This window comes from Delphinus delphis, chromosome 1 (assembly GCF_949987515.2).
Source record: "Delphinus delphis chromosome 1, mDelDel1.2, whole genome shotgun sequence".
NCBI lineage: Eukaryota > Metazoa > Chordata > Mammalia > Artiodactyla > Delphinidae > Delphinus > Delphinus delphis.
Window position 1 is genome coordinate 28,318,705 of NC_082683.1, and position 23,923 is coordinate 28,342,627.

Consider the following 23,923-nt stretch of genomic DNA (forward strand, 5'->3'; position numbering starts at 1 on the left):
ACACCCACGCCCCAGCTCCCAGCCCAGAACCCTGCTCAAAAGGGGAGCTCAGACAGTGAGGAAAAGAGGCCACCTAACAACAGGTAGAATAGAAACACAAACCCAAGAAATGAATTTCTTTGCCCCAGTTTATCTTCGTTGGTCCAGAGGCCAGGTTCACACTCAACATGCAAAAGTGAGACGCAGAGTTCCCAGGGCCATTGCTTCAGCGTCACTCCCTATACCTCTCACCTATGTACCCACTCATTTTACAGATAGGGAGACAGGGCCAGAGGCATCAGTGACCTCTGTGTCACTGCTCACCTATCAGGATTTTGCATCCTCTTGGCTCCCAAAAGCAAAGCAGGGAGCTCAACTACTTTAGTCCTTGGTTCTCTCCAGAACTCACCCGCTCTCCACCTCACGGAGCCTCTCCTCTGCTGGGGCCTGTCAAGCCCATGCACTCACAGAAGAGGGTATGGCCCAGCATCCTAAGAGTTTCCAGTGGCTGGACTGACACTGCCCACTGCCCACTCTGGAGAGCCAAACTGTGGCTCCTCCTGGCCCAGACAGTCTGATTTCAGAGAAATTGACCAAATTAATTTGACACCTAATGTTGCTACAGCCAGAGAGGCACAGCAAGTAGAAGCACAGAGAGGGAAGTAAGATTTTTCTCCAGCAGCCTTGGAACACCTCTCCACTCCTTGCAAGCTTAGAAAGCACACATTCCTTTTCTTTTTTCTTTTTTATTGAGGTGTAGTTGACATATGACATTATATTAACACAGATTCCTTTTCATCAGAAGCTTAAGTCAATATGGTTTGCAACAGCTCCCTTGCAGTGGAGAGGTGTGATTTGTTTGGAACTGGTATTGTAGAATTCCCATTCTCCTAGTCTTCTCAGGGTTCTGCCATCGTCATCTCCCCCATCCCCATCTCCCACGTGCCCAATGGCTGAGTTCAAGTGGGACAGTCCCCTATCTTCTCCTCTGATCCCGCCTCCATGCCTGCCATGGTGTCAATCACCATTCTAGCTCCCTTCCCTGATACCAGTTCTCTACCAATTGCCTTGGCAAGATTGCAGCCAAAAAGCCATAATAGGCCAGAGTAGCGACCTAACTTCCTACAGCAAATCCACCAGCAGGGACAACAGCCTTAGCAGAGCAAGATCTGGGAGGAGTGAAGGGGAGGGATAAGGAGAGGTAGCCGAGAAATCCAAGAGAAAGGATCAGCCACAGCCTTCAGATACCGAGAGCAGGCTAGCCTTCCCTCCAGGGAACAGTGGGACCCTGTGGAGAAAAAAGGCTGGTGGAGACCACGGGTAACATAAGGTATGCATGGATGCCCCACGTGTGCAACTGAACATGTATTTGCACACACTTGCTCCAGAGTCAGCCTGCAAATATACATGCTCCTAATGTATACATCCCATGCACGCACCTGCACACATGCACCCCTACACATAGGCCTGCACACACAAGGGCTCACTCACAAACACCCACCACAAATCTGCACGCTCAAACTCACTCATACAGAAACACACATCTTTTGCATATATATCTTCACTCATGCACACATACACACACCGTGGGGTACCCATCCACACATGCATATACAAACTTACTTCCTCCTACATACGTACTATACATACACATATGTACATACTCACACATAGGGCTGCTGCTTCTCACGTGGCCTGTGCACATCTGCCTACATGCTAGCACTGACATACTCACTTATGCTTCCCTGCACTCATACCAGCAAATAATCTGTACTTGCTTGTGCACAACCACACACATTCCTGCAAATATATACATAAACCCTTGCACCCCTGTACAGAGACGCCCTTAGCCCTGGTCCTGGGGTGTGGATGGGGCTGCCCTCTGTTGGAGACAGCGGATAAGCTCCTTCCGGTTGTCTAGAATGGTGTCAAAGCTCTCCTGCAGACGGGCCTGCTGGTCAACCAACTGGTGCTGCAGGCCCCGGATCCACTGGAGCAGGGCCAGGCGACGGTACATCACCAAGTGCACATGGTGCTTCTCCTTCTCCTGCTCTTTATAGCGCTCTTGAGCCTGCAGCTGCTGTACGGCCTGGGCCACCGAGGGCAGAAGGGGAGCTGGAGGGCCAGGGCCGGGAGGGGTCCCACAGGCAGGCTCAGGGCTGCGGCTAGGGCTGTCAATGCTCAGGGAGCTGCTGGCATAGCCATTGTCCTCCAGAGGGGAGCAGACTGTGCTGGCACCACCCATCTTCTCAGGCCCAGCTCCAGGGATCTCTGCCCCCTCTGGTGGGCTGCGGACCTCCCCCTCAGGGAGTCCAGGATCCTGGAAGGCCTGGTTGTCAGAGGGCAACTCAGAGAAGCTCCTCGTCAGTATGGGTTCCACTTGGCCTGGCATCCCATGCCAATTCTCATTGGTATCTTTGGCACTTGCCATGAAGTTGGAGTTGCTGTCTGGTTGAAGCTCTGGCTGACATACTCCAGGAGGCGCGTCCCCCGGGAACTGCCCCCCTTCAGCTACCCCTGGCTGGATGGCAAACATCTGGTCTGTCAAAGGGAAGCAGAGAATGAGTCAGAGCAGGACACGGTGGGGTGCCTGGAGTAGAGGCAGCCTAGCAGCAGGGACAAGACTGCTCCTTTCCCTTGGCTCTGGTAACACCTCCCTTGGTGGTTTTCCTCTTCCCTCTCTGACTGCTGATTCAGTCTCCTCACAGGGTTTTCCCGCAGCCCTGAGGCAGGCTGTCCTCTGATCTCTCTGCCTCTAGTTAAAAATGTAAGTTTGTCATGGCTCCCTCCCTAACCTCCCGCTAACCCTCTTCCGGCCTGCAAGGCCGTGCTTCATCTGGCCCCCGCTCACTGCTCCAGACTTGCCTCTTGCCACTCTGCCTCCACACTGCTCAGAGATCTCCAGACACACCATTATTCTCCTCATACAACTCCCTGGGCCTATAATATCCTTCCTCTCCCCTTCCCTCTAAGCTCTTCCCTTCTGCACCCAGCAAATTCCTTTTCATACTTCAAAATGCAGCTCTAGTACGCCCACTTCCCTGAAGCTATCCTGATATCCTCCCCACTGCCCCGATATACACAAACACACACAGTTAACTATGCCTTCCTCAGGATCCCCACTGCCCTGGGTATATGCTGTCTTATTCATGTTTGTTTCTTGTCCCCGGTACATAGTTTATGATCAATAAATGTCTATTCAGCTTTTTTTGTTTTTGTTTTCTATCTTGTAATAGCAGCTTACTGGCTCCCTAGCTAGACATGGAATTCCTCTATATACCCTCCATCATATTCAGGAGCCAGCACAGAACATGGCACTAAGCAGGCATCAGCACATCCTTGCTGAGTGAGTAAGTGAATGGGGGAGGGGGACTGCAGTGGGCTATCTATGCTCAGGGAGACGGCCAAGAGTAGCAGAGGCTACTGCTGACTGCCCAGGGCTGGAAGAGCTGGGTTGGGTTCCCTCCTCTGCCCAGTGAGGAAGCCCTTCTCCCACTGACAAGCGTCTCTTCTGACCTTGCCCCTTCCCTCCATGTATAGTACTATCCCGGGTCCCTGCCTCTGGCTTGCTCCATCCTGAGGCCCTAGAGAGAGAACACACCACATTATTCTTTCCTCCCCAATAACTGACTTCTCCCAAAATTAGGGTTTAAATTGACAAGAAGTTCCTACTGACCATAAACTACTAGGATTAGAAAAACTGGGGATCAGTAAGAGTGAGGAAGAGCGTAAGTGGAGGTGGCAGGGACCCTCCCCACATCCAGGTGGGAAGAAGTCCTGGGGGCAATGGTGTAGGGACAGTCCCTTCGTAATCTACAGACTCCATCCCTTTAAGCAAGGTGCCTGGAGATGTCCCCGCCCAAATGTTTTCTATTTTCTAAATTTGGGCGGGGCCGTGAAGGCAGCTGGAATGAGGTGGGGGTCTTGCTAAGGACCTAGGGGTTCTCGGAGACGGTAAAATGGGAACCGAGACACCCCAGGATCAGGCTTCTCTCTAAGCTAATCCACAATTTGTGTGTGGGAGAGCGCTCTGTAAGGATGGGGGGAGGCGGCCTCCCTTCCTGCCTAGCCTTGCGGGAGAGGGACACTACCCCCAGGAGACAGAGGATACTTACCGTCCATCCCTAATCTCTCCAAAAGAGGCAGCTGGGCAGAGGCTGTGACCCCCGCCCCCTGCTAGGGTCCAAACCCTCCCGCTCCGGGCCCCGACTCACGGCCTGGAGGCGCCGCCCCGCCCGGCTGGCTCTGGTTCCGAGCGCTCGCGGTGGGAACTCGTCCCTCGGGGCTGGGCGGAGGGGAGGGTAGAGGAATCCCTCGGCTTGGGCGTCCACGCGGACCGGCGCGTGGGGTGTGGGATCCCGGGCCGTGAGCCCAATGCAAGCCGGGACTGCCGAGTCAGGCGGCGTCAGCGCGGCAGGGCGGGGCACCCTGGCCCACGTGTGCCGGTTCGGTTTTCCGCGGAGCCGCGCGCCTGCCGGAGCGTCGGAATCGCCTCCCCCGCCTTCGGCAGCCTGGACCGAAGCCTTGCAGGTCCTGTTTAATTCCCTAACCGCATTTACTGGGTCGCTCCGATCGGTTTTCCTCACTGCAGATACAGTGACATTTTCAGAATGAAAATCTGATCATGTCACCACCCTCCTGCCTAAAACCCTTCAATGGCTTTCGCATTGCAGGGTAAATCCTAAGGCTGCAGCCGCAGGGCTCTGAGCATCCTGCTCTCTCTCTCCAGCTTCAGCCTTTGCCCTTCAGTCTCTGGAACTGGGTCTCATGCTTCTTTCTGCCACACTGTTCCCTCTGCCTAAAATTCTCTTCCCCCTCTCATATTTAAGATCTCTTTTCAGATAAACCTTTTCTGACCTCCTAGGCCGGATTAGTTCCCCCTTTTATATTATCCCAGGGCATTTTGATCCTTTTCTTGATAGCATCTATCACAATTTGAAGTTATATGTTCATTTTGTGCTCATTTAATTAAAGTCACTTACTGAACAGAGTAACTGCTTACTCTAATGATAAGACCAAAAGCACTGGCTGCTGTTAGGGAGAGTCAGCCCCAGAAAGAAGTCTGGGACAAGTTTAGCCTTTAGAGCACATGAGCTTCCAGGAAGTCCCTTCCCACCCCCCAGCTTTACTGAGTAAACCAAGCAATTGGCTATACCTTCCTCCTGCTACCCCCTCCCTGCCACCAATTAAAAACAAACAAAACAAAACTATGGATTCATCTTTGAATCATAATACGTTAAAAAATACCCTTGTCTTTCCCGCGTCCCTTTCTTTTGCTTTTTTTGTTTTAAAAGAAAAATTTGAGTCTGATCTCCATAATGAGGCATCCTCTTCCATTTCCAACTTAATTCCAGTTTACCATTCTGCAACCTAGAGATTAAATGGCAAATTAAATCACACCAACAAATCCTATATACAAAATAAGGGAAATGGAAGAGAAAAAAAAAACATTTCATGATTACGACAACTCCTATTTTAAGAGGGAAAAGGAAATAAAAAGGAAAAGGCAGAAGTAACTCAAGCTTTGGACACTCCCCCAGCTAAAAATATACACGTGGAGACCTCAGCCCCATTTCTACATCAGGTTCTGAGGCCTAACTAGTCTCGATTTTCCCTTATCCACTGCAAGTTCCCCTTACCTTCAGCTGGAGTTTTTTTCCTTATGAGGTGACCCAAATCCTCACTTGTAAAGTCTCTGAGCTTTGGTGGTCTGCAGTGATACAGGTCTTCCTATGTCATAAAGTCACGACAAAATCTCATTGTTTGTTTGGTGGGCCCTGAATAGCTCCTCCTCATACCTCTCCTGTCTCTCCCAGCTCTAATTAGGTGGGTCATATGGAAGCCTGATGAATCTAGGAATAGGACTCCCACTCTAGGTGTCAGAGTCCTTCTCTGGGACTTTTTGAAATAAAATTAAAGGAAGACAAAGCAGGGAAGATGTGAGCCTAGGGCTGTAACAATCACATTTCCTGCCAAATAGAAGTCAGTCTGTAGTAGGAGAAAATAGTGCTGACATACAGACACAGAAAGACAGAAGTCCTGGTGATGGTCCTGTCCCTGTTTCCTGAGGCCTTGGTATACCTTGCAGCAAGACCCTAATTTTGCCAAGCCTAACTTGAGTGGAATTTCTTTCACTGGCAATCAAAAGAATCTTGATTAATACAAGAGCACAAGGTGGTCCCCTGGGTCCCACTGAGGCACCTCTCAGTGCTCATTAAGTAGTAGCAACTCTGTTTCCCCCTAATAGCCATTATCAGCCTACAAGTGTGACCTCCTTTCTTCTATTCCTCTAGTATTACGAGGAGCCCAAAACGCAGTGGAATCGTCTCTGCATTCCCTGGTTAGAAACATTTCTCCCTAGATGCTAAAACCTCCTGAACCGCAGAATGTCGAATATCAGAGACAGGAAGCAAACTCTCCGAGAAAGTCATTAGGTACAATCACATAACATGCCACACCTACCTCTACCTCTTCCTATGTAATCTGGTTACAAAAAACACAAGAATTATATATTGATTGTTGATCTAAAGCCTATATTTTACTCAGCGTGCAATAACCTGACATAGCTGAGTCATCAGTTGGTCACTCCATTGTTCTATAAAGCTGATTATCTCTAAATAACATAATACCTGACAGGTAAATTGAATTCCAAGGGCATCAGAATGTAGCTTCTCTTTTCTTAGGCAAGGATAATCTTGGGTGGGATACTCTAGCACGTATAATTAATGCAGTAAGTGCTCAGACAGTGGTCCTGGCAGCTCCATGACTTTCAAGAGAGCTGGGAGCCTGGAGAACAAAACCCCCCAGGAAGGCAGGGCCATCCATGACCACAGAAAAGCAGATATACAGATGTCTGTTATTCAGTCACCAGAGGCTTCTTCAGTCAGGATGCCAGGGAATCAGTCACCCCAGGTGAAGGGGTGTCTGTAGCTGTGTCCACCCAGCTACATAGATTGCAGGGACTTAACTGGCAGGGACACAGAAATCACCAGAGATGGACAGTATCAGCCCAAATAGGGCTCTGCAGAAGGCCAGCCCATCATGAAGATCTAGCAGTGGAAAGTGATTCGCTATCTTGGTGAGCAGACAGATGTCAGAGCCAAGACTGGCTAGCAGTGAGTGGCCAGATCCAGGCCCTAGGGGCCTGGGATGTGAGGCAAGGAGACAAGGGAGGCTGAGAGGAATTTCTACTTCAGGGAATAGGACTGGCATGAGTTCCTCTATAGGTGGATAATTTCTCAATGTCAGTACTCCCAGGAAAAAAGAGATGGCTAGGATCAAGGTGTTTTAATCTCAAGGACCTTGCCCCTTCCCATTCATTTATTCATATTCAGGACACAGTTACACAGGGCTACTTTGTGCCAGGTAATGTGCTGAGGATTAAGAGCAGAATCAGAAGTGGTGGTGGCCTCGGAGAGCTCTCTGTTTAGAAAGGGAAATAGAAAAGAGTGGGCTGTACAACGTGATAGGTCCTACAACAGAGCTAGAAGGCAAAAGTAATGAGCCCAGAAGACGGGAAGGAAAAGGCTTCACAGAGGTGATATTTGAGCCAGGTTTTGAAGGATGAATAGAAGCTCACCGAGAGAAAGCAGAAGGCAGCGGAAACTGTATGCTGTGTGCGTGTTCAGATAACACAGAGGAGGCCAGTGTGTCTGGAGCTTGGGAGGAAATGGAGATGGGAGGTGAGGCTGGAGGATAAAGTTGGCCCAGTTGTGAAAGGCCTTGACCTGCGTTCCAAGGAGCTTGGGCTTCATCCTGTGAACGGCAGGGAAATAACTGAGGAAGCCCCCAAAGATTCCACATCAAAACAAAGCACAGGCATCTAATCCTGGGGGACAAGCTCCATTGTGACCTGCTTTCTTCTCTTTTCCTGAGCTCATATCACCTGTCAACTTCCCACATAGCTTTGGGAACTTGGACAAATCAAAGCATTTTAACTCTTTTAGGTTAAATAAAGATAATATGCCTTGAACACTGTTAAATAACATTAAAATTGTGAACACTGTTACTTGGGCTCCTAAGGCCAGGCAGAGCCCTGGAGGACCTTTGAAGTACCTGAGAGCCCTTAAGGCAGAAAAAAACCATTCTCCAGAATTAGCTCAGCTCAGCAAAGGAAGGCCTAGGAAGCTGGTGACCTAGTTGTTTTGTTCATCCATTTCTCTACCACCCCTTAAAGGTAAAGTGTCACTCTCATCTATCCAGAAGTTGATGTGTGATCACCTTAGGTAAGATGTGTCCCTTCTCCACCCCCAACATGGCTGTTTTCTCAGCTGTAAAATGAGGGGCTGGTACATCAAACCTGAAGTTTTACAGCTTTTTTTGTCTTAAGCCTTAGAATCATCCTTTTCCAACAAAATCTTTGTAATATACCCAGTTTGAGATCTCTCCTGCCCTGAACCATCCACCCTGAACAGCTCCTGAGGGACCTCCCAGGAAGCTTTTTTTTTTTTTTTTTTTGCGGTACGCGGGCCTCTCACTGCTGTGGCCTCTCCCGCTGCGGAGCACAGGCTCCAGACGTGAAGGCCCAGCGGCCATGGCTCACGGGCCCAGCCGCTCCGCGGCATGTGGGATCCTCCCGGACTGGGGCATGAACCTGCATGAACCTGCGTCCCCTGCATTGGCAGGCGGACTCCCAACCACTGCACCACCAGGGAAGCCCCCCAGGAAGCTTTTAAAGCTCAGTGGGGCAGTTCCAAATGTACTGCTCCACATTAACCTGGGAGATGAATTTCTCTTCCCAAGCCCCCCTGCATCCTCCCTCCTGACGCTGAAGGGAAAAAGGAGAAACTGAGGTGTGTTTTGGAGATGCTGGAAGCCTGAAAGTTAGCATAGACTTTTTCTCCCCAATGCACCCAAATGGTAAATAGCCTCTCTTCCACCAGGAGCCCAGAGAAGCCAAATCCAAGGTCCCAGAGCCCACAACAGAGTGAGGTAGAGAAGCCGATCTGCAGGGAGAATGAGAGAAGGGAGTGCCTGTTCCACCCCCTTCCTAGCAGCTGCCTCCGTGGGCTCCATAATCCCCCTGCCCTCTCCTCCACCCCACCCTCGGGCCGCCCACCTCTCCTCCACCCACCCATTCATCAGTAGGAGGGCACGCTATCAGCACAGCCTTTCAGGGACTGACAGGTCCTTTCTGGGTGCCCCCCACATGTAACCACTTAACCTCCAGCACAAAGGGCCAGGCTGAATGGGCTTGAAGCCGGTGGCTCGTGCGGAGGGGGAGGCCTCAATAGGATTTGGGGAGCTGGGTGTATAAACTGCTCTGCTCCAGCAGCCCTCAATGGAGGAGCTGGAGTCGGGGCATGTGCCGAGGGGAGGAGCCCGGCAGCTGCATCCCACCCCTGAACAATGATTTATTCATTCTTCTGGCACACACAGAGAAAACAGACTGGGGGAACGTGGCTCCACAAATCGCCCTCGGCCTCAGCTGATTCCCACGGCAATCGGGCAATCACCGTGCCCCGTCCCACCCTGCCCCTCCCGTTCTCCATAAGGAAGTAGAGTACACCATGGGAGGCCTTTAGTAGCCCGAAGGTCAGGCAGGCATGCTCTTTGAATAGGCTCCACTCAATCTCAATCTCCCTCTCTGAAAGCTTCCTCGTCAGGTTTTCCTCGTACCCATTTCACAGCCAGAGAAACTCCTGCAGGAAAAAAAAAAAAAAGGCACATAGCTTGGCCTGTCTCAGGACTGCCCCAGGGGAAGGGCTGAGAAGGAAGCAGGAAGTTGGGGAGCTTAGCCTAGAAATAACTGACTAGTAATGGGAATGCAATAAAGGCTTGCTGATAAGTTAATGGCATTCTCTAGCCACACCTGGCTCCAATTCCTGGAAGAATCTTCGGGAGAAATTTGGGGAGTAGGGAACAGAATGAAGGCAGGTAAGCAAAGATGCTAAAACCAGTAGACCAAAAAAAAAAAAAAATGTCGGGTGGGTGGTTTCAGGAAGCTAAATTGTGACAAGAATAAATTCGCTTTTGCCCTCTTACCTCCATACCTCATGTCATCAGAGCCAGTTCACACAGAAAAATCATCATAATAAATAAAACTAAAAAATCAATAATGTTAGCAGAACAGGGAGAACCAGATTGAAGGGACCATCCTCAGACTGGCCCCTGGGCCTCCTATCCCCAAGCTCATAATTACCTTGTCACACAGAAAACAAATCTATTGTGGATGGTGAGTGTGGAGAGGTGGGAGATCCTGGGCAAGGAGGTTGCCCACTGAGGAGGGGGGTGGGGTCCGCATTAGGAAGACAGATTGGCCTTGGCACTGGGGTGGGAGGGGGCTGTGTTGAGACTGACAAAACTAAGGCCTAGACAGTTTCCCAAAGTTTTCTTCCCTTAGGAGGGTGATCCTGCCTAATACTCAGTACTAGGGGTGGGAAATTGGAGGGCGCTGGGGGAAAGACCTCCAAGCCCACCCCACTGAGCCTCAGGAGGACGGGTTGCTATGCTGCTGCTGCCCTCTGGTGGACATAAAAAGGCAGCATGGACATCTCCAGCGCTGGAAACAAATGCTGGAAACTGCAAAGGAGTCTCTGTCCTTTCCTGTCCTAAAGCCTTGGCCACCAGGACTAGCACACTCATAGGCTGGATTCCCCAGGAAGCAGACTCAGACAGTTTAGGACGCCACCCTTGGGATCAACGTCTGTGGAAGTGAGGGTAAAGGAGCTAACTACCAATACAGGTCCATGACAGCCTCAGCCAACCCCCCAGGGAGCTCTGAAGTGAGAATGGGCCCTTTAGAATTGTCCCAAAATGAGCTGAGGTGGCCAGGCCTTTACACTCCTGTCATCACTGGATGTGGGCTGTGCTGGAATGGGGCGTGAGCGTTGGGTAAGGGGTTCTCTGCCGCTGAGGCCGTCCCCTCACTGAAGGCCGTCTGCAGAGGGGCCAGCAAAGCCTTCACTAAAGGGGATAGGGTGGTACATCACGGGGTCTACCCCACATACCACAGATACTCATTAAACGTATGTTAAATGAATGGCAGGGTTAGATCATGCCTCAGGCTCCAGGCTCCACAGGACAGCCCACAAGCCTGTTATTCAAGCTGTTACACACTGACTTTTGGAAATGGTCAAGGGAGCCTTAATGCTCCAATTCACGGATTCATTCATTCAACAAGCACTCACTGAGATTTACTATGTGCTGGACCTGGAGGCAGACACTTTACAAATTTCTCAAATTTAATCACAACTGTGGAGCTAGTTAACTCAGATTATACAGATGAGATCAAGTTATTAAGTGGCTATCACAGTCCGATGGCACTGTGACAATGGGTGAGTGGGCCGGGCAGGGCTCAGTGACAAATGACACTCAAAATGGGACAAGTGCTCTTGCTGCTGCCAAAGATTCTTCAGGCCAGAAAGGGTCTTGGCTCTGTTCTGTGAATGTGCATGTGTGTATGTAGAGAGAGGGCTCTCTCTATGATTTCAGCCAGAACATTTCCTCTATTGCAGCCAAGAGTCATGCCTCCATAGCCTCCTGCTTTAGTTCCTTCCTAATAATGTTGCTGCCCAGAGGTAACAGAACCACAAGCTTTAAAAATTCCTGGTTGTAGCCACAGAGCTAGCTCCTTCCCTGGATATTTAATGGACAGACAGCCCTTAACCCCCAGTGTTCTTTGGCCATAATATCATCACAAAGTTATGAAAGGGTAAGTTCTTCCCCTAATGTCTAACTTCCATAACTGCTGTGATCATTCTGGGATGATAACATTGAAGGGACAAGAGACGGACCGGGTCTCTGCTCTAGAAACCTCTCTGTACCTTGACACTCTCAGTAAGCCCGTGGATCTGTGGGAGGAGGCGAGGGCAGGAGAGCTAGAGAAAGCCGTCGGCTGCCATTCTGCTACAGCCCTGACATGTTCTCATTCTTGGCCAATTAAACCTTTCAGCACTCCCAGCCACCAATATACAGATTTTAGTTTTCCCATTTAGATTGTAATCATAAAGAACTTGAAGGAAAATGAGGGAGGGGGAAAGCCTGGATGTTATGGAGGGATTTCCGGGTCTGACTACAGAGACATAAAATACTTTCAATACTCCTCACCCCCTCCCAACCATAAACACACACACACACACACACACACACACACACACACACACACACACACACACACACACTCTCTCTCTCTCTCTCTCTCTCTCTCTCTCTCTCTCTCTCTCTCTCTCTCTCTCTCTCCATATGCCTTTCCTCCTGGGCCCCCAGAACCTAATTTTTCCCAGATGATTTTTGCCTGGGTCCATCTGGTTTTCCAAATAACCTGTCTTTTTGATAAATAACATAAGTTACACAAGACAAACAAAGAGAGGGGTGGGCAGTCAGCTTTTTTCCTTCCTTCAGCCTCTGAGAAAAAGAGATGGGGACTGAAAAACCTACAGGACTCACTCCCAATCCTGACCCTGCACCTTCCACCCCTTAGATTGGGCCCAGTGATTCTCCAGCCTGGAGCTGAGAGCTGCCTCTTCACCCCCACCTCTACCCCACCAGCCATCAAGAACACCAGACTGTGGTTCCTTCTAAAATGAAGGGAGGACTTCCCTGGTGGTCCAGTGGTTAAGAATCCACCTTCCAATGCAGGGGATGCGGGTTCAAGCCCTGGTTGGAGAACTAAGATCCCACATGCTGTGAGGCAACCAAGCCTGTGCACTCTAGAGTCCTCGCACCACAACTAGAGAGAAGCCCACGTGCTGCAGTGAAGAGCCCAAGCGCTGCAATGAAAGATCCCATACGCCACAACTAGAGAGAAGCCTGAGTGCCACAACTAGAGAGCCCACATGCCCCAACAAAATATCCCATATGCCGCAACTAACACCCAACGCAGCCAAAAGATAAATAAAAAATAAGGAAAATAAAGAAAATTTAAAAAAAAAAGTCCACTTGAAAAAAAGGGGTGGAAGGCTCTGAAGCTTTGTGTAATGTGAATGGAGAACAGAGGGTGATAGGAGGTTGGGAGGCACAACTATGTCATGGAGGGTCTTGTAGTTTGAACTTAATCCTGAGTGCACTGGAAGACAGAAAAGGTTTTGAGTGAGGGAGTGGCATCCTCCTATTTAATTATGCAAATATCGCCCTTTGGCTGCTGTGCACAGATTGGATGGAAAGGAAGCAAAAATGGGAGTGGGGAGATCAGGAGGCTACTGCCAACACCCTGGCAAGAAATTATGGAATCCTGGATTAGAGCATCGGCTATAGAGGTGATTCAAGATGCAATCTGGAAGTAGAAATAACAAGATTTAGAGATTGCTTGATTATGGGAGTAAGGAAGGAGGGATCGAGAATGTCTTTTGGGTTTCCAGCCTGAGTGACTGGGTATGTGGAGGTACCTTTTAGTGAAATGGGAAACACAGGAGGAAGAGCATTTTTAGAGAAGGAACATCACATTTTTAAAGATGTCAAGTTTGAGATGCTTATGAGACAACAGGCCTTGGAGGAGTGGTCCACAAAACATGATGCAGTTGTAATATTGGCAAATCCATATGCTTGCAGAGTAGCGTTCGACATAATGCATCCACATACATCTTCCAACAAGCCTCACAGCAACTCTGAGACAGGCATGAATGACTATCCTCATTTTATAGATATAAATGGAGGCTCTGAAAGGTTTGGTATTTTTCATTCACCCTTTACTGGGCAATTCCACATTCCAGACCATGTGCCAGGCAGTGAGTAGGACACAAAGGTAGAAGATATAATGCCATCTCAGGGATGATACAATCAGAGAGTATCATGACAATATTCCTCCCAGAAATACTCTCCCCTATTCTGAGGTGTACAAGCTCCACTTGGGGGACAGGAAGCCCCAAGAGACATTACATATATCTCTGGGAGCTAAAACCCCGAAAACACTCACATTGATCCATTAGAGATTCTCAAAGTGGGGTAAAGTTTGTAGAGAGGCAGTTGAGAATTTGCACAGGAAGCTGAGTACCTTGTCTCTACAGCGCTTTGGTGAGTATAACCTGATGCTTTATGGAAGAGACCCTAGTATGGTTTGTGCAGCTGTGGACTGAATTGTTTAAATGAAGTAAACACCATGTGTCCCTACCCCAGCGTGTGGAACACAGAGCAGGTGAAAGGACTGACACTGAGCACCCTCATCGCCCAGACTCACGTGCTCTCATCCCTCCAGGCAGATAATTTCCAAGCTAGTGAAGCTGAGTCCTAGCAGGAGCCACAGCACAGGCCCTGGGCTTCAGTTTCCCTAGAATGGAGCTGAAGCTGGAGGCTCAGTGCTCTGGGCACAGGTCATATGGTCAGGTCCCGACTCTCCACTTCAATCTTATTACCAAGGCTTAGCTTGCCTTCTGACAGTTACACTGACATGGGGAAAAGCGACCCAGCGCTTAAGACTCAACTTTTCTTTCTCCAAAGAGTGCTTTCTTTCCGGAGCCTAGAATAGAAACCCTTTGCTCCCTAGATTTCTCAGGCACTGATTTTCTTATCCTTAGTGGTCAATCCTAATACTCTTCTCCATCTCTCCCTGCCAAAAAAAGATATGGGAAAGCAAAAGGGGAGAAATATCCAGCCCTCCTCCCTAGTTCTCTATTGCTTAGCAAGGGCTGCCTAGTCTTGGCCACTGTTTAGAGAGCTCAAAGGAAGGGGCAATAATGCCCACCTTGGACCCACGTCTGCCAATCAAAGGGCTGTAACAACAGGCACCATTTATGTAAACTCTCCTCACCTGCACTGAACCCAAACCACTTGGTTAGTTAATTCGATCAATTCACCAGAGTTGAGACGACAGTGAGGGGACAATGGCAGCAGCCTCTCACTCCAGTCCCAGAGGCCTCCCCTGAGAGACAGATACCCTGAAAACAAAATGCTCAACATCAGACAGGCTCTGACCTAAGAATGAGCATTCAATCTGGACAGCAAATCCTGCCTTCAAGGCATTGGGATTTATTGAAAAACTACATACATATTAAAACATCTTTATATACATTTTCACCATACAAGATTACAAATATACAAATGTAAATTCCATCAAAGTCAGCATCTTGCATATTACAAACAACTGTAGAAAACCTATATCCTAATTCCACCAGTTAAATTGGTATTCCTTATCTGCCGGTGAAAAACTGGCACGGTTCATCCAGCTTCCCAAGTCCAGCTCCTGACAGTGAAACCACAGTATTTACATGAAATGTTTTTCCAAAGCAGCAGTGACACTTGGTTCTGAGAGGAAAAAAAAAATCTGTCTAAAACTCTGACAGCCTCATGGTAGTTCAGGGAAAATCGGGAGTGGTGGCAATCCTAACAATATTTTGATGAAACTCCAAGATGATCTTTTCTCAAAATAAGTAATGAAGTATTAAATTGTCCTCTGCTCAGGGCAATGTACTCAACCCAGTTTAATGCAATAAATAATGATTATATATAACTCTTCCAGTCAGAATGAGAAGGAAGGTCCTTGAGCAACAGTGCTTCAAATCGAAAATTTAGTCCTAAGAGAGAGCTCTCTGCCCACGGAATATCTAATGTCTACGGACCCTGGATGTAACCTTTTATCTTCATCCTCATACTCCAGAAAAGTCGCTCTTTCTGACTTGGGTACCAGTTTGAGTCCTTATTATAAAGGAAGCACAGGTTAATTGGAAATTTGAGGCTGCACTGGGAAGAGGCATAAAAGAAAATGGAAGGGGCAAAACTAATAAAATAGCCCATGTGTCGATTCCTAGATCCTCTAAGAAGTCTCTCTTTCACTGAGTCCTGGTCACCATGGTGCAGATCACAGGGGTGTGAAGGAGTCATCCCAGTTTTGATGTTCACTGCTGTCTGTAATTTTCTGTCATGCCACACTTTTTCTTCCTCCAATCACCCCTTTCACCAAAAGTTATCAACCCAGGAAGCTGCTAGGATAAAATGTCAAATATTTAATGGAGGACACCCAGGTATCCCATAAGTTGATGTTGTAAACACTGAAGAATTAAGTTAGTGGCCAACCCAGGAAGTAATACTAGGAAAGCGATGTCCAGAGCCATGCAGTGGAGAGAACTGGAATCTCTGTCCTCAACCTTAATGCATTGATTATGAAGGAAGGGGGGATAATCCACATGAGCATCGATTCCAACCTTCAATGCCAGAAACTTCTCAACGAAGTCTCAACACAGGTGCCGGTGCCCTTGTGGTGTTAGCTTTCCAAGTATCTGAAGATGCTTTGCTTCGATCCTGAAGCGCTATCATCTGTTTTGAGGCGCTTAGGTGAAGGGGATGTCATTAAAGATGGACCCCTTCTCCTTACCTAGAGAGCAGAGAAAGAGCCAACTCAAGACCTTCATACAAGTACTTAGCTTCACTTAGCCCTTAAGCAGCTCATAGTTAAATCACGGATCATTAGAAAAATAGAAAGAGAACTTTTCCAGGCAAGTTTCAAAGCTGATTACTTACTGCAGGTAGCAATCCCCTTGTACCTTATTGGGAGTGCAAGATTAACACTGCAGCATTTAAGCCTTTAAGCCAGAAATATATATATTTTTTCAATTCAATTCAATTCAATTCATTCATTCACTCTGCTGTGGAGATTCACCAAATCAGTTCTCAAATTCCCTACCCGAGGCTTAGATGATTCCTTTGCTGCCTCAGCCTTGACAGGAGAAAGTGTGTGGAAGACAAAGTTTCTTGAATTTCGGGGAGCACTAGGGTTGAGGTCAGACAGGGCAGCCAGTTTCTGAAGCACAGCTTTGGGCTGGTTTAGCAGTGAGCCCGTCTTCAGCTGAGGAAAGAAGAGTCATCAAATTCCTGGTATCAAATTCCAAGTGCCAAGGGAAGAATGAGAAGTCAGCGCCTCCCTGCCTCCACCAGGTATTGAGGGGACACAGTCCTACCCTGCTCAAGTAGAAAAGAAATGGTAGGCTCCTTTGACATCTCCTTCCATTTCTTGCAGCCACCTCCCTCCCCTAATGAAAGAGCATTCCCTTAACTTGACCTGGGCCTTTATAACACTGAAGATCATGACATCAGGCTAACAAGGTCCCCAACCAACCTGGTTGTCACTTCCTGGTTTGGTGGCTTCAAAAGGATTTCTGAATAAAGACTCTGATTCTTGAATAACCACAGTGCGACTGACTGAAAAGAAAAGACAGAGAGGCTTGTTCTGGACAAAGCTGCGTAGAATTACTTTTAAATCTAAACAAGCTAACAAGCCTTTAACTAAACCAATAAACTAAAGCCATAGGAACTCTGATTATTTTATAATCATGACTTGAAAGTACACTTAAGTGGCTTAAGAGAAGACAGACAACTCAGCTGAACTTACTGTCTAATTAACAGTAATAATAAGAAAATACAAGAGTGGTAGGAGTGTTAAGGAGTGTTTAAGAGCATCAGCTCTGGGGTTAGGCATATCTGGGTTCAAATTCCAGCTCTAACACTTAAGTATATAATCCTGGGCAACTGAATAAAGAAGCCAGAACTCAATCCTCTGAGCTGCCTTAGAACATAAAGCAAAACCAGCTACATATACTCACAATCACAATGTCGACTGCCCAACAGTCTAAGATGGAAAGAATACTGTCTCTCCCCATCGGAGGGACGCCGGCCCATGAGTAGGCTGCACCAGCCCCCGAAGACTGGAGTCACCTCTAAGGCTCCAGCACTAACAACCCCGGGGGCCAGACCCTGAGGAGGACTAAGAGCTCACCGTTCTTCTGCAGAGCTTTGGCTGTAACTTTCTTGGCCAGCATCATAAACTGACTATCTTCCCCAATCTCTTCTTCTTCTTCAGCTGCAATTTTCCCCTGCTGTGCCTGAAAATAAAAATCAGACAGCATTAACAGAAGCCCACAGCTCCCCCAAATAATTAGTATAGCCTGGAAGCTAGAGTACTTGGGACAGCATTTGTTTTCCTTTTTGCAACTCTTTGTTGCTTTAGACAAAAAAAAAAAAAGGATTTTGGACAAAAACATGACTAGAACTGCCCACGGTAACCTTCTCAAAGCACAAAAGAAAATTCAAGGATTAAAAGGGACAGCAGGGTTTCCCTGGTGGCGCAGTGGTTGAGAGTCCGTCTGCCAATGCAGGGGACATGGGTTTGTGCCCCGGTCCGGGAGGATCCCACATGCCGCGGAGCGGCTGGTCCTGTGAGCCATGGCCGCTGGGCCTGCGCGTCCGGAGCCTATGCTCCGCAGCGGGAGAGGCCACAATGGTGAGAGGCCTGCGTACCCAAAAAAAAAAAAAAAAAAAAGGGGACAGCAATATATTGCCCAAGATTTTGACGACTATCATGACAAGTTGGGTGACGGAGTGACCTCATAAGTAGGGTCGGAATAGGAGAATTTCTTGCAGGCTTCCTACCTGGTCCCGAAGCCACTGCTCTCGTTCAATTCGCTCCTTCCTCCATCTGGCTTCCGTCTCATCAAGCTGTTCTTCAGTCTGATCATCATCAGAGTCTCTGTGGAACAAGTCCATCTGGGAAGCATCATCTAAAGCAAAGAGTTAAGGCTATTAGCATTCTGCACTCCCCACAAGAGAGGGTGTCTCAACAGACACAAGTGAACCCTTTTCATTTACAATACACTGATACAAGCTTTTCCTATCCATTAACAGAAAATAAAGGTCAAGGCAAGGTCCTCCACAGCTGCCTGCTATAGTTTTGATTTCCTCTTGCTGTCTTAAACTGGACAAACATGTACCTTTGTACAATTTGCTTCTAAAGGCAACAATCAAAATACCTATGTTCTTCCATCGGAATTTCCTCATTCGTCCAGGACCATCACTGTGCAGGTCCCCATCAGCAAGGTACCTTTCTTGGTACAAACGTAACTGTCGTTTATCATCATCCAACATTGTTTTCCTACAACAGGAGAAATACGGTGTTCAAAACCAGGACCACTCTGGCTGGTTATAGGGCCTGCCTTAAGACACATCCCATTCATTATTCAAAAGGGCTTGCTGGGATACTGACATGTGTATTTTCTTGATTTGACTCTGCAGTTCCTCATCAGAAGGAAGTAATTCATCAATTACATCCTCTTCATATTCATCAAGCTCTTCCCCATCATACTCATCTTCACTTCCCACGTCACTCCCTGACACCTCTGCCTCATCCTCCAGGTATTTCTTCAATCTCCTGGAAAATTGAAAATTAGAAAATACAACAATGAATATACACACAGCAATGAGAAGAGCAGAACACAGAGCCATCTCTAATAACAATAAGATTAAATTAATAATAATAATACATTTTGATAATACTTAAAAGTCTATTATTTAATATATACTGTGTGCCAATAACTGTGCTTTGGAGCATTACTGCATTATCTCAGGGAGGAGTATTATTATTCCTTTCAATTTTCAGTTGAAGGAACTGAGACTCAGAGAGTAAACAACTTACCAATGGTCACACAGCTAGCTGGGAGGCAGCAGAGCCTGGATTCAACCTAGGTTGGTGACTCTAAAGCCAGAACTCTCAATCTCCTCTATATATTTGGGACACACCTGCTAGAAGGTTCAAACTATTTTGTCTTGTATTTAAGCTTACCAGCTTCAGGAGACAGACTAGAGATAGTATAGTATGGAAAGGTAATAGACTGTACTCTTCTTACAGCCTGCCAAATCTTGACCCTCAAGTTAGAGGTATGACTGAAGCTCAGAGTTAGTAGTAATCAAAACCACCGCAAGTTAGTTTTTCTGACTTCAGCTCACATCGAGAACAAATCTGCTGTCATCTGAGTTCAAAGTGCTGTCACCTATGGTCATGAGTGGCAGAAGCTTGATGGCTTTCTGAAGGCTGATTTTTTTTTAAAATAAATTTATTTATTATTTATTTTTGGCTGTGTTGGGTCTTCGTTTCTGTGCGAGGGCTTTCTCTAGTTGCAGCAAGCGGGGGCCACTCTTCATCGCGGTGCGCGGGCCTCTCACTGTTGCGGCCTCTCGCTGTGGAGCACGGCTCCAGGCACGCAGGCTCAGTAGTTGTGGCTCACGGGCCCAGTTGCTCCGCGGCATGTGGGATCCTCCCAGACCAGGGCTCAAACCCGTGTCCCCTGCATCGGCAGGCAGACTCTCAACCACTGCACCACCAGGGAAGCCCCGAAGACTGATTTTTTATGAAAGACTTCCATTATTATTTTAAAGCTGAGCTCCTCTAACTCCTAGGGTTCCTGAAGAATTCCTTCAGGGGCCAATAGCCACTAAGCTTCTCAATCTTCCCATCTACCCTCTTTGAGCAGTTCAATTTTTAGCTGCCATTCTTTATAAGATTTCATTTAAACAAAGGACTCTATAGTTAAATAAGGTTTAAGAACCACTGCCTTAGAAAAAAAATCTATAGATGGTCCAAAGCTGTATGAATAGTTAATTTGACAGGTGACAAATTAGAAGCCCAAACTGATCTCAACAGAATGGAATGATGGGCTAAAAACAACAAAATAAATCTAATAAGGATCAATATGATATCCTATATTTGAATTCCAAAAGTCATCTACAAATAATAAAATGTGGAATACCTATTAAAATGGTTTTTATAAAACCTTCAATATCAAGGAAAAAGGCTTACAGATATGGTAAGTAGGAAAAAAAAGCAAGATGCAAAATTGTACATATAAAAAAAATTGTACAGATCTCAACCACATAAAAATATATGCCTGAAAAAAAGTTATGAGGTAATAATAACCACCACCACCACTTTCAAAAATATCCTGGACGGTGGACATGGATGACTTTCTTTTTTTTGGCTGCGTTGGGTCTTTGTTGCTGCACGCAGGCTTTCTCTAGTTGCGGTGAGCAGGGGCTACTCTTTGTTGTGGTGCTCGGGCTTCTCTTTGCAGTGGCTTCTCTTGTTGCAGAGCACGGGCTCTAGGCATGCAGGCTTCAGTAGTTGCAGCACTCGGGCTCAGTAGTTGTGGCTCTCGGGCTCTAGAGTACAGGCTCAGTAGTTGTGGCGCACGGGCTTAGTTGCTCCGTGGCATGTGGGATTGTCCCGGACCAGGGATCGAACCTGTGTCCCCTGCATTGGCAGGTGGATTCTTAACCACTGCATCACCAGGGAAGTTCCTGGATGACTTTTTATTTATGTCTTTCTGTATTCTTTGAAATATTCCAAAATAAATGGCTTACTTTCATGATCAAAATGACAACAAAATATTAAAAAAATAAAGGGGGGTCATTTGCCTGAGACTAGGATGAGGAAAACCTGGAATGACAGTAATTCACAGGAAAAAAGGCATGGGGAATTTTAGTCATTTACAAGATCCTCAGGATCTACAGTGACTCAGCTCTTATGCTCTTTGGTTACTTCATAAAGTAGTATGCAACCAGAACAAGGGATGTGGTTGTACCACTACATAGAGCGGTGGTCAGACCACACCTGAAGATAAAGAGAGTTTCCATACATGTGAGGAGTCTGGAAGCAATGTCACGTGAGAAACAGTTGAAGAACTAGGGATGTTTAGTATAGGAATCACTTGAGGAGGACGTGACCATCTTTGAATACTCAAGAGATATCACGTAAATGGCTTCTATTCAATCTGTGTTAACCACAAAAAGGAAAAATAGAACCAGCAAATGTAGCAAGCTACAACTCAACTGTCAGGAGAACCTTCTTGCAACTGAAGGAAGGGGCATAACACCTACATTTGCCTTTTCAACTTCTCGGATTGCTGCAGGAGGTCTTCCTCATCATTATCTTCATGGTCTTCTAGTGCCCGGTCTTCATTGTCAGAGTCACTGTGTTCATCCTGCAAAATCATATAGTATCACATGCAAAGTTACACAGAATAAAATGTGTCCTCAACTAAGACAGGAATTTATAAACTTCTGCCCAAACATTTGATTCTAGGAAATTGCTTCTGATAACATGCCAAACAGAATTCTCAAGAACTCAAACTACAAAACAAGCAAACACAGCAGCAATACATGGAGTTCGGTTATGATTACTCTGTCGCTTTCAAACTCACCTCATCACTATCAAACTCATTATCATTTGGGACAAGCTGAAAGTCTCCAAATTCCTCCTCTTCACCTTCTTCTTCCCTAAAATGCGAATCAACAAATCAATAAAAGAGTTGAAAGCAAACTACAAGCAGTCAGCCAACTTAGGAATTGAAAATATTTTATAGCACCAACAATCTCTTCAAGAAACAGGAAACGAGATATCTTGCGTTTAAAAAAATTTTTTAAATTGTGATAAAATACACACAACATAGTTTACTATCTTAATCATTTTAAGTGTACAGTTCATTAGTGTTAAGTACATTCACATTGTTATGCAACCAACTTCCAGAACTCTTCATCTTACAAAACTAAAACTCTATACCCTTTCAATAGCAACTCCCCATTCTTCCCTCCCCACAATCCCTAGCAACCACCCTTCTACTTTGTGTCTACGAATTTGACTACTCTAAGTACCTCATGTAAGTGGAATCATACAGCATTTGTCTTTTTGTACTAGCTTACTTCACTTAGCATAATCTCCCCACAGTTCATCCATGCTGTAGCATGTATCAGAATCTCCTTCCTTTTTAAATGCTGAATATTATTCCACTGTGTATGTATCCACTTGGGATGCTTCCACCTTTTGACTATTACGAATAATACTATGAACATGGGTATACAAATATCTATTACAGACGCTGTTCTCACTTCTTTTGTGTATATAGCCAAAAGTGGAATAACTGCTGGGTGTGAGGTAGTATCTTATTATGGTTTTGATTTGCATTATCTTTTCTTTTTAAAATAAATTTATTTATTTTTATTTTTGGCTGTGTTGGGTCTTCGCTGCTGCGCACGGGCTTTCTCTAGTTGCAACGAGCAGGGGCTACTCTTCGTGGCAGTGTGCGGGCTTCTCATTGCAGTGGCTTCTCATTGCAGAGCACGGGCTCTGGGCACATGGGCTTCAGTAGTTAGAGCACGCAGGCTCAGTAGTTGTGGTTCACAGGCTCTAGAGTGCAGGCTCAGTAGTTGTGGCGCATGGGTTTAGTTGCTCCACAGCATGAGGGATCTTCCCGGACCTGGGCTTGAACCCATGTCCCCTGCATTGGCAGGTGGATTCTCAACCACTGTGCCACCAGGGAAGCCCCTGCATTTCCTTAATTATTAGTGATGTTGAGAACTTTCATGTGCTTTTTCTTGCCCTTTTTTTACCCTGTTCCCCACCAACTAAATGAAAGCATTATAATTTCCTTACTATGCAAATATGAGACTCAAACAGACTGCAAGACTCTCAGACAGGATATGAAGCCCCTAAGATGACCATTTATTCCTGAGCCCAGAGAACCTACCCCAATATTTTATCAGAACACCGGACTTGCCAAGTTCCCTCCAATCACTGAGACTCACCTGTCTGTTGGGAAAGAGCCTGAGCAAAGAGCAAGTGCTTCTTCCATTGGATCACCCAGACTGTTCTCCTTCTCCTGCTTAGTTAACTCTGATGGAGCCAGAGTAGAGACATCTACATCACGATGAAGAAAAAGATTTGTCACCAAGAAATGACAGCTTTATCCTCTCTCCCCAGCCATCTGAAGACATGCCGGCTCAACACAGTTCTAAGGTAAGCTTGCCAAAAAGAGCTCCCCATTCATTCATTCATTCAACAAATCCTTATTTAGTGCTTACTATGTGCCAGGCGCCAGGAAGACAGCAGCAAACAAAACAAAGATCGCAGCTCCCAAACAGCTTACGTTCTAGCAGAGGTGTGAGGGGGAGAAAGGGGTGTGCAGGTGGAAGTAATAAGTTAGCATTTATATGAAATATTCTATGCAGCAGACACTGCTCTAAGCTTTGCACATATATTAGCCATAAATGACAAGTCATATGGCCAAAGCTAAAGCAGTTTTAAGTTGATACTTCACCACTCTAAGAAAGTAAGAGCTCTGAATGTCAGGAGCTAAGCAGTGCATGCAACCTATGCTCAAGAATCCACCACAGCTCTGTTTTCTCACCTGACAGTAAGGGGCTTCTTTTCAAGGACACTGACTTAAGATATTTGGCTGTGGTGAGCCTGATGCTC

At 46.8% G+C, this 23,923-nt stretch overlaps 2 protein-coding genes across 4 annotated transcripts in view; both read right to left on the reverse strand.

The window, feature by feature from the left end:
• Nucleotides 1-206: 206 nt before the first annotated feature.
• C1H1orf216 (chromosome 1 C1orf216 homolog) lies at nt 207-4,326 on the reverse strand. 2 transcript variants are annotated; one of them, XM_060003678.2, is made up of 2 exons: nt 4,194-4,326; nt 207-2,520 (listed from the first exon to the last, which is right to left on the reverse strand). In XM_060003678.2, exon 2 carries the CDS (start codon nt 2,513-2,515, stop codon nt 1,826-1,828), a length of 690 nt encoding a protein of 229 aa, XP_059859661.1. In that variant the 5' UTR covers nt 2,516-2,520; nt 4,194-4,326; the 3' UTR covers nt 207-1,825. The 2 variants fall into 2 exon arrangements, with proteins under 2 accessions (XP_059859661.1, XP_059859653.1); XM_060003670.1 differs by having other exon boundaries at nt 4,095-4,203.
• A 10,539-nt stretch (nt 4,327-14,865) lies between these two features.
• CLSPN (claspin) overlaps nt 14,866-23,923 on the reverse strand; it is a 28,572-nt gene continuing 19,514 nt past the window's right edge. For both annotated transcript variants that reach the window (XM_060003696.1, XM_060003688.1), the window contains 10 exons: nt 23,254-23,365; nt 21,873-21,948; nt 21,550-21,653; nt 18,884-19,048; nt 18,651-18,772; nt 18,274-18,401; nt 17,621-17,726; nt 16,964-17,046; nt 16,532-16,693; nt 14,866-16,222 (listed from right to left, as the gene is read on the reverse strand). In XM_060003696.1, coding sequence (XP_059859679.1) covers nt 16,112-16,222; nt 16,532-16,693; nt 16,964-17,046; nt 17,621-17,726; nt 18,274-18,401; nt 18,651-18,772; nt 18,884-19,048; nt 21,550-21,653; nt 21,873-21,948; nt 23,254-23,365 — 1,169 coding nt within the window. In that variant the 3' untranslated portion in view covers nt 14,866-16,111. The remainder of the gene's footprint in view (nt 16,223-16,531; nt 16,694-16,963; nt 17,047-17,620; nt 17,727-18,273; nt 18,402-18,650; nt 18,773-18,883; nt 19,049-21,549; nt 21,654-21,872; nt 21,949-23,253; nt 23,366-23,923) is intronic.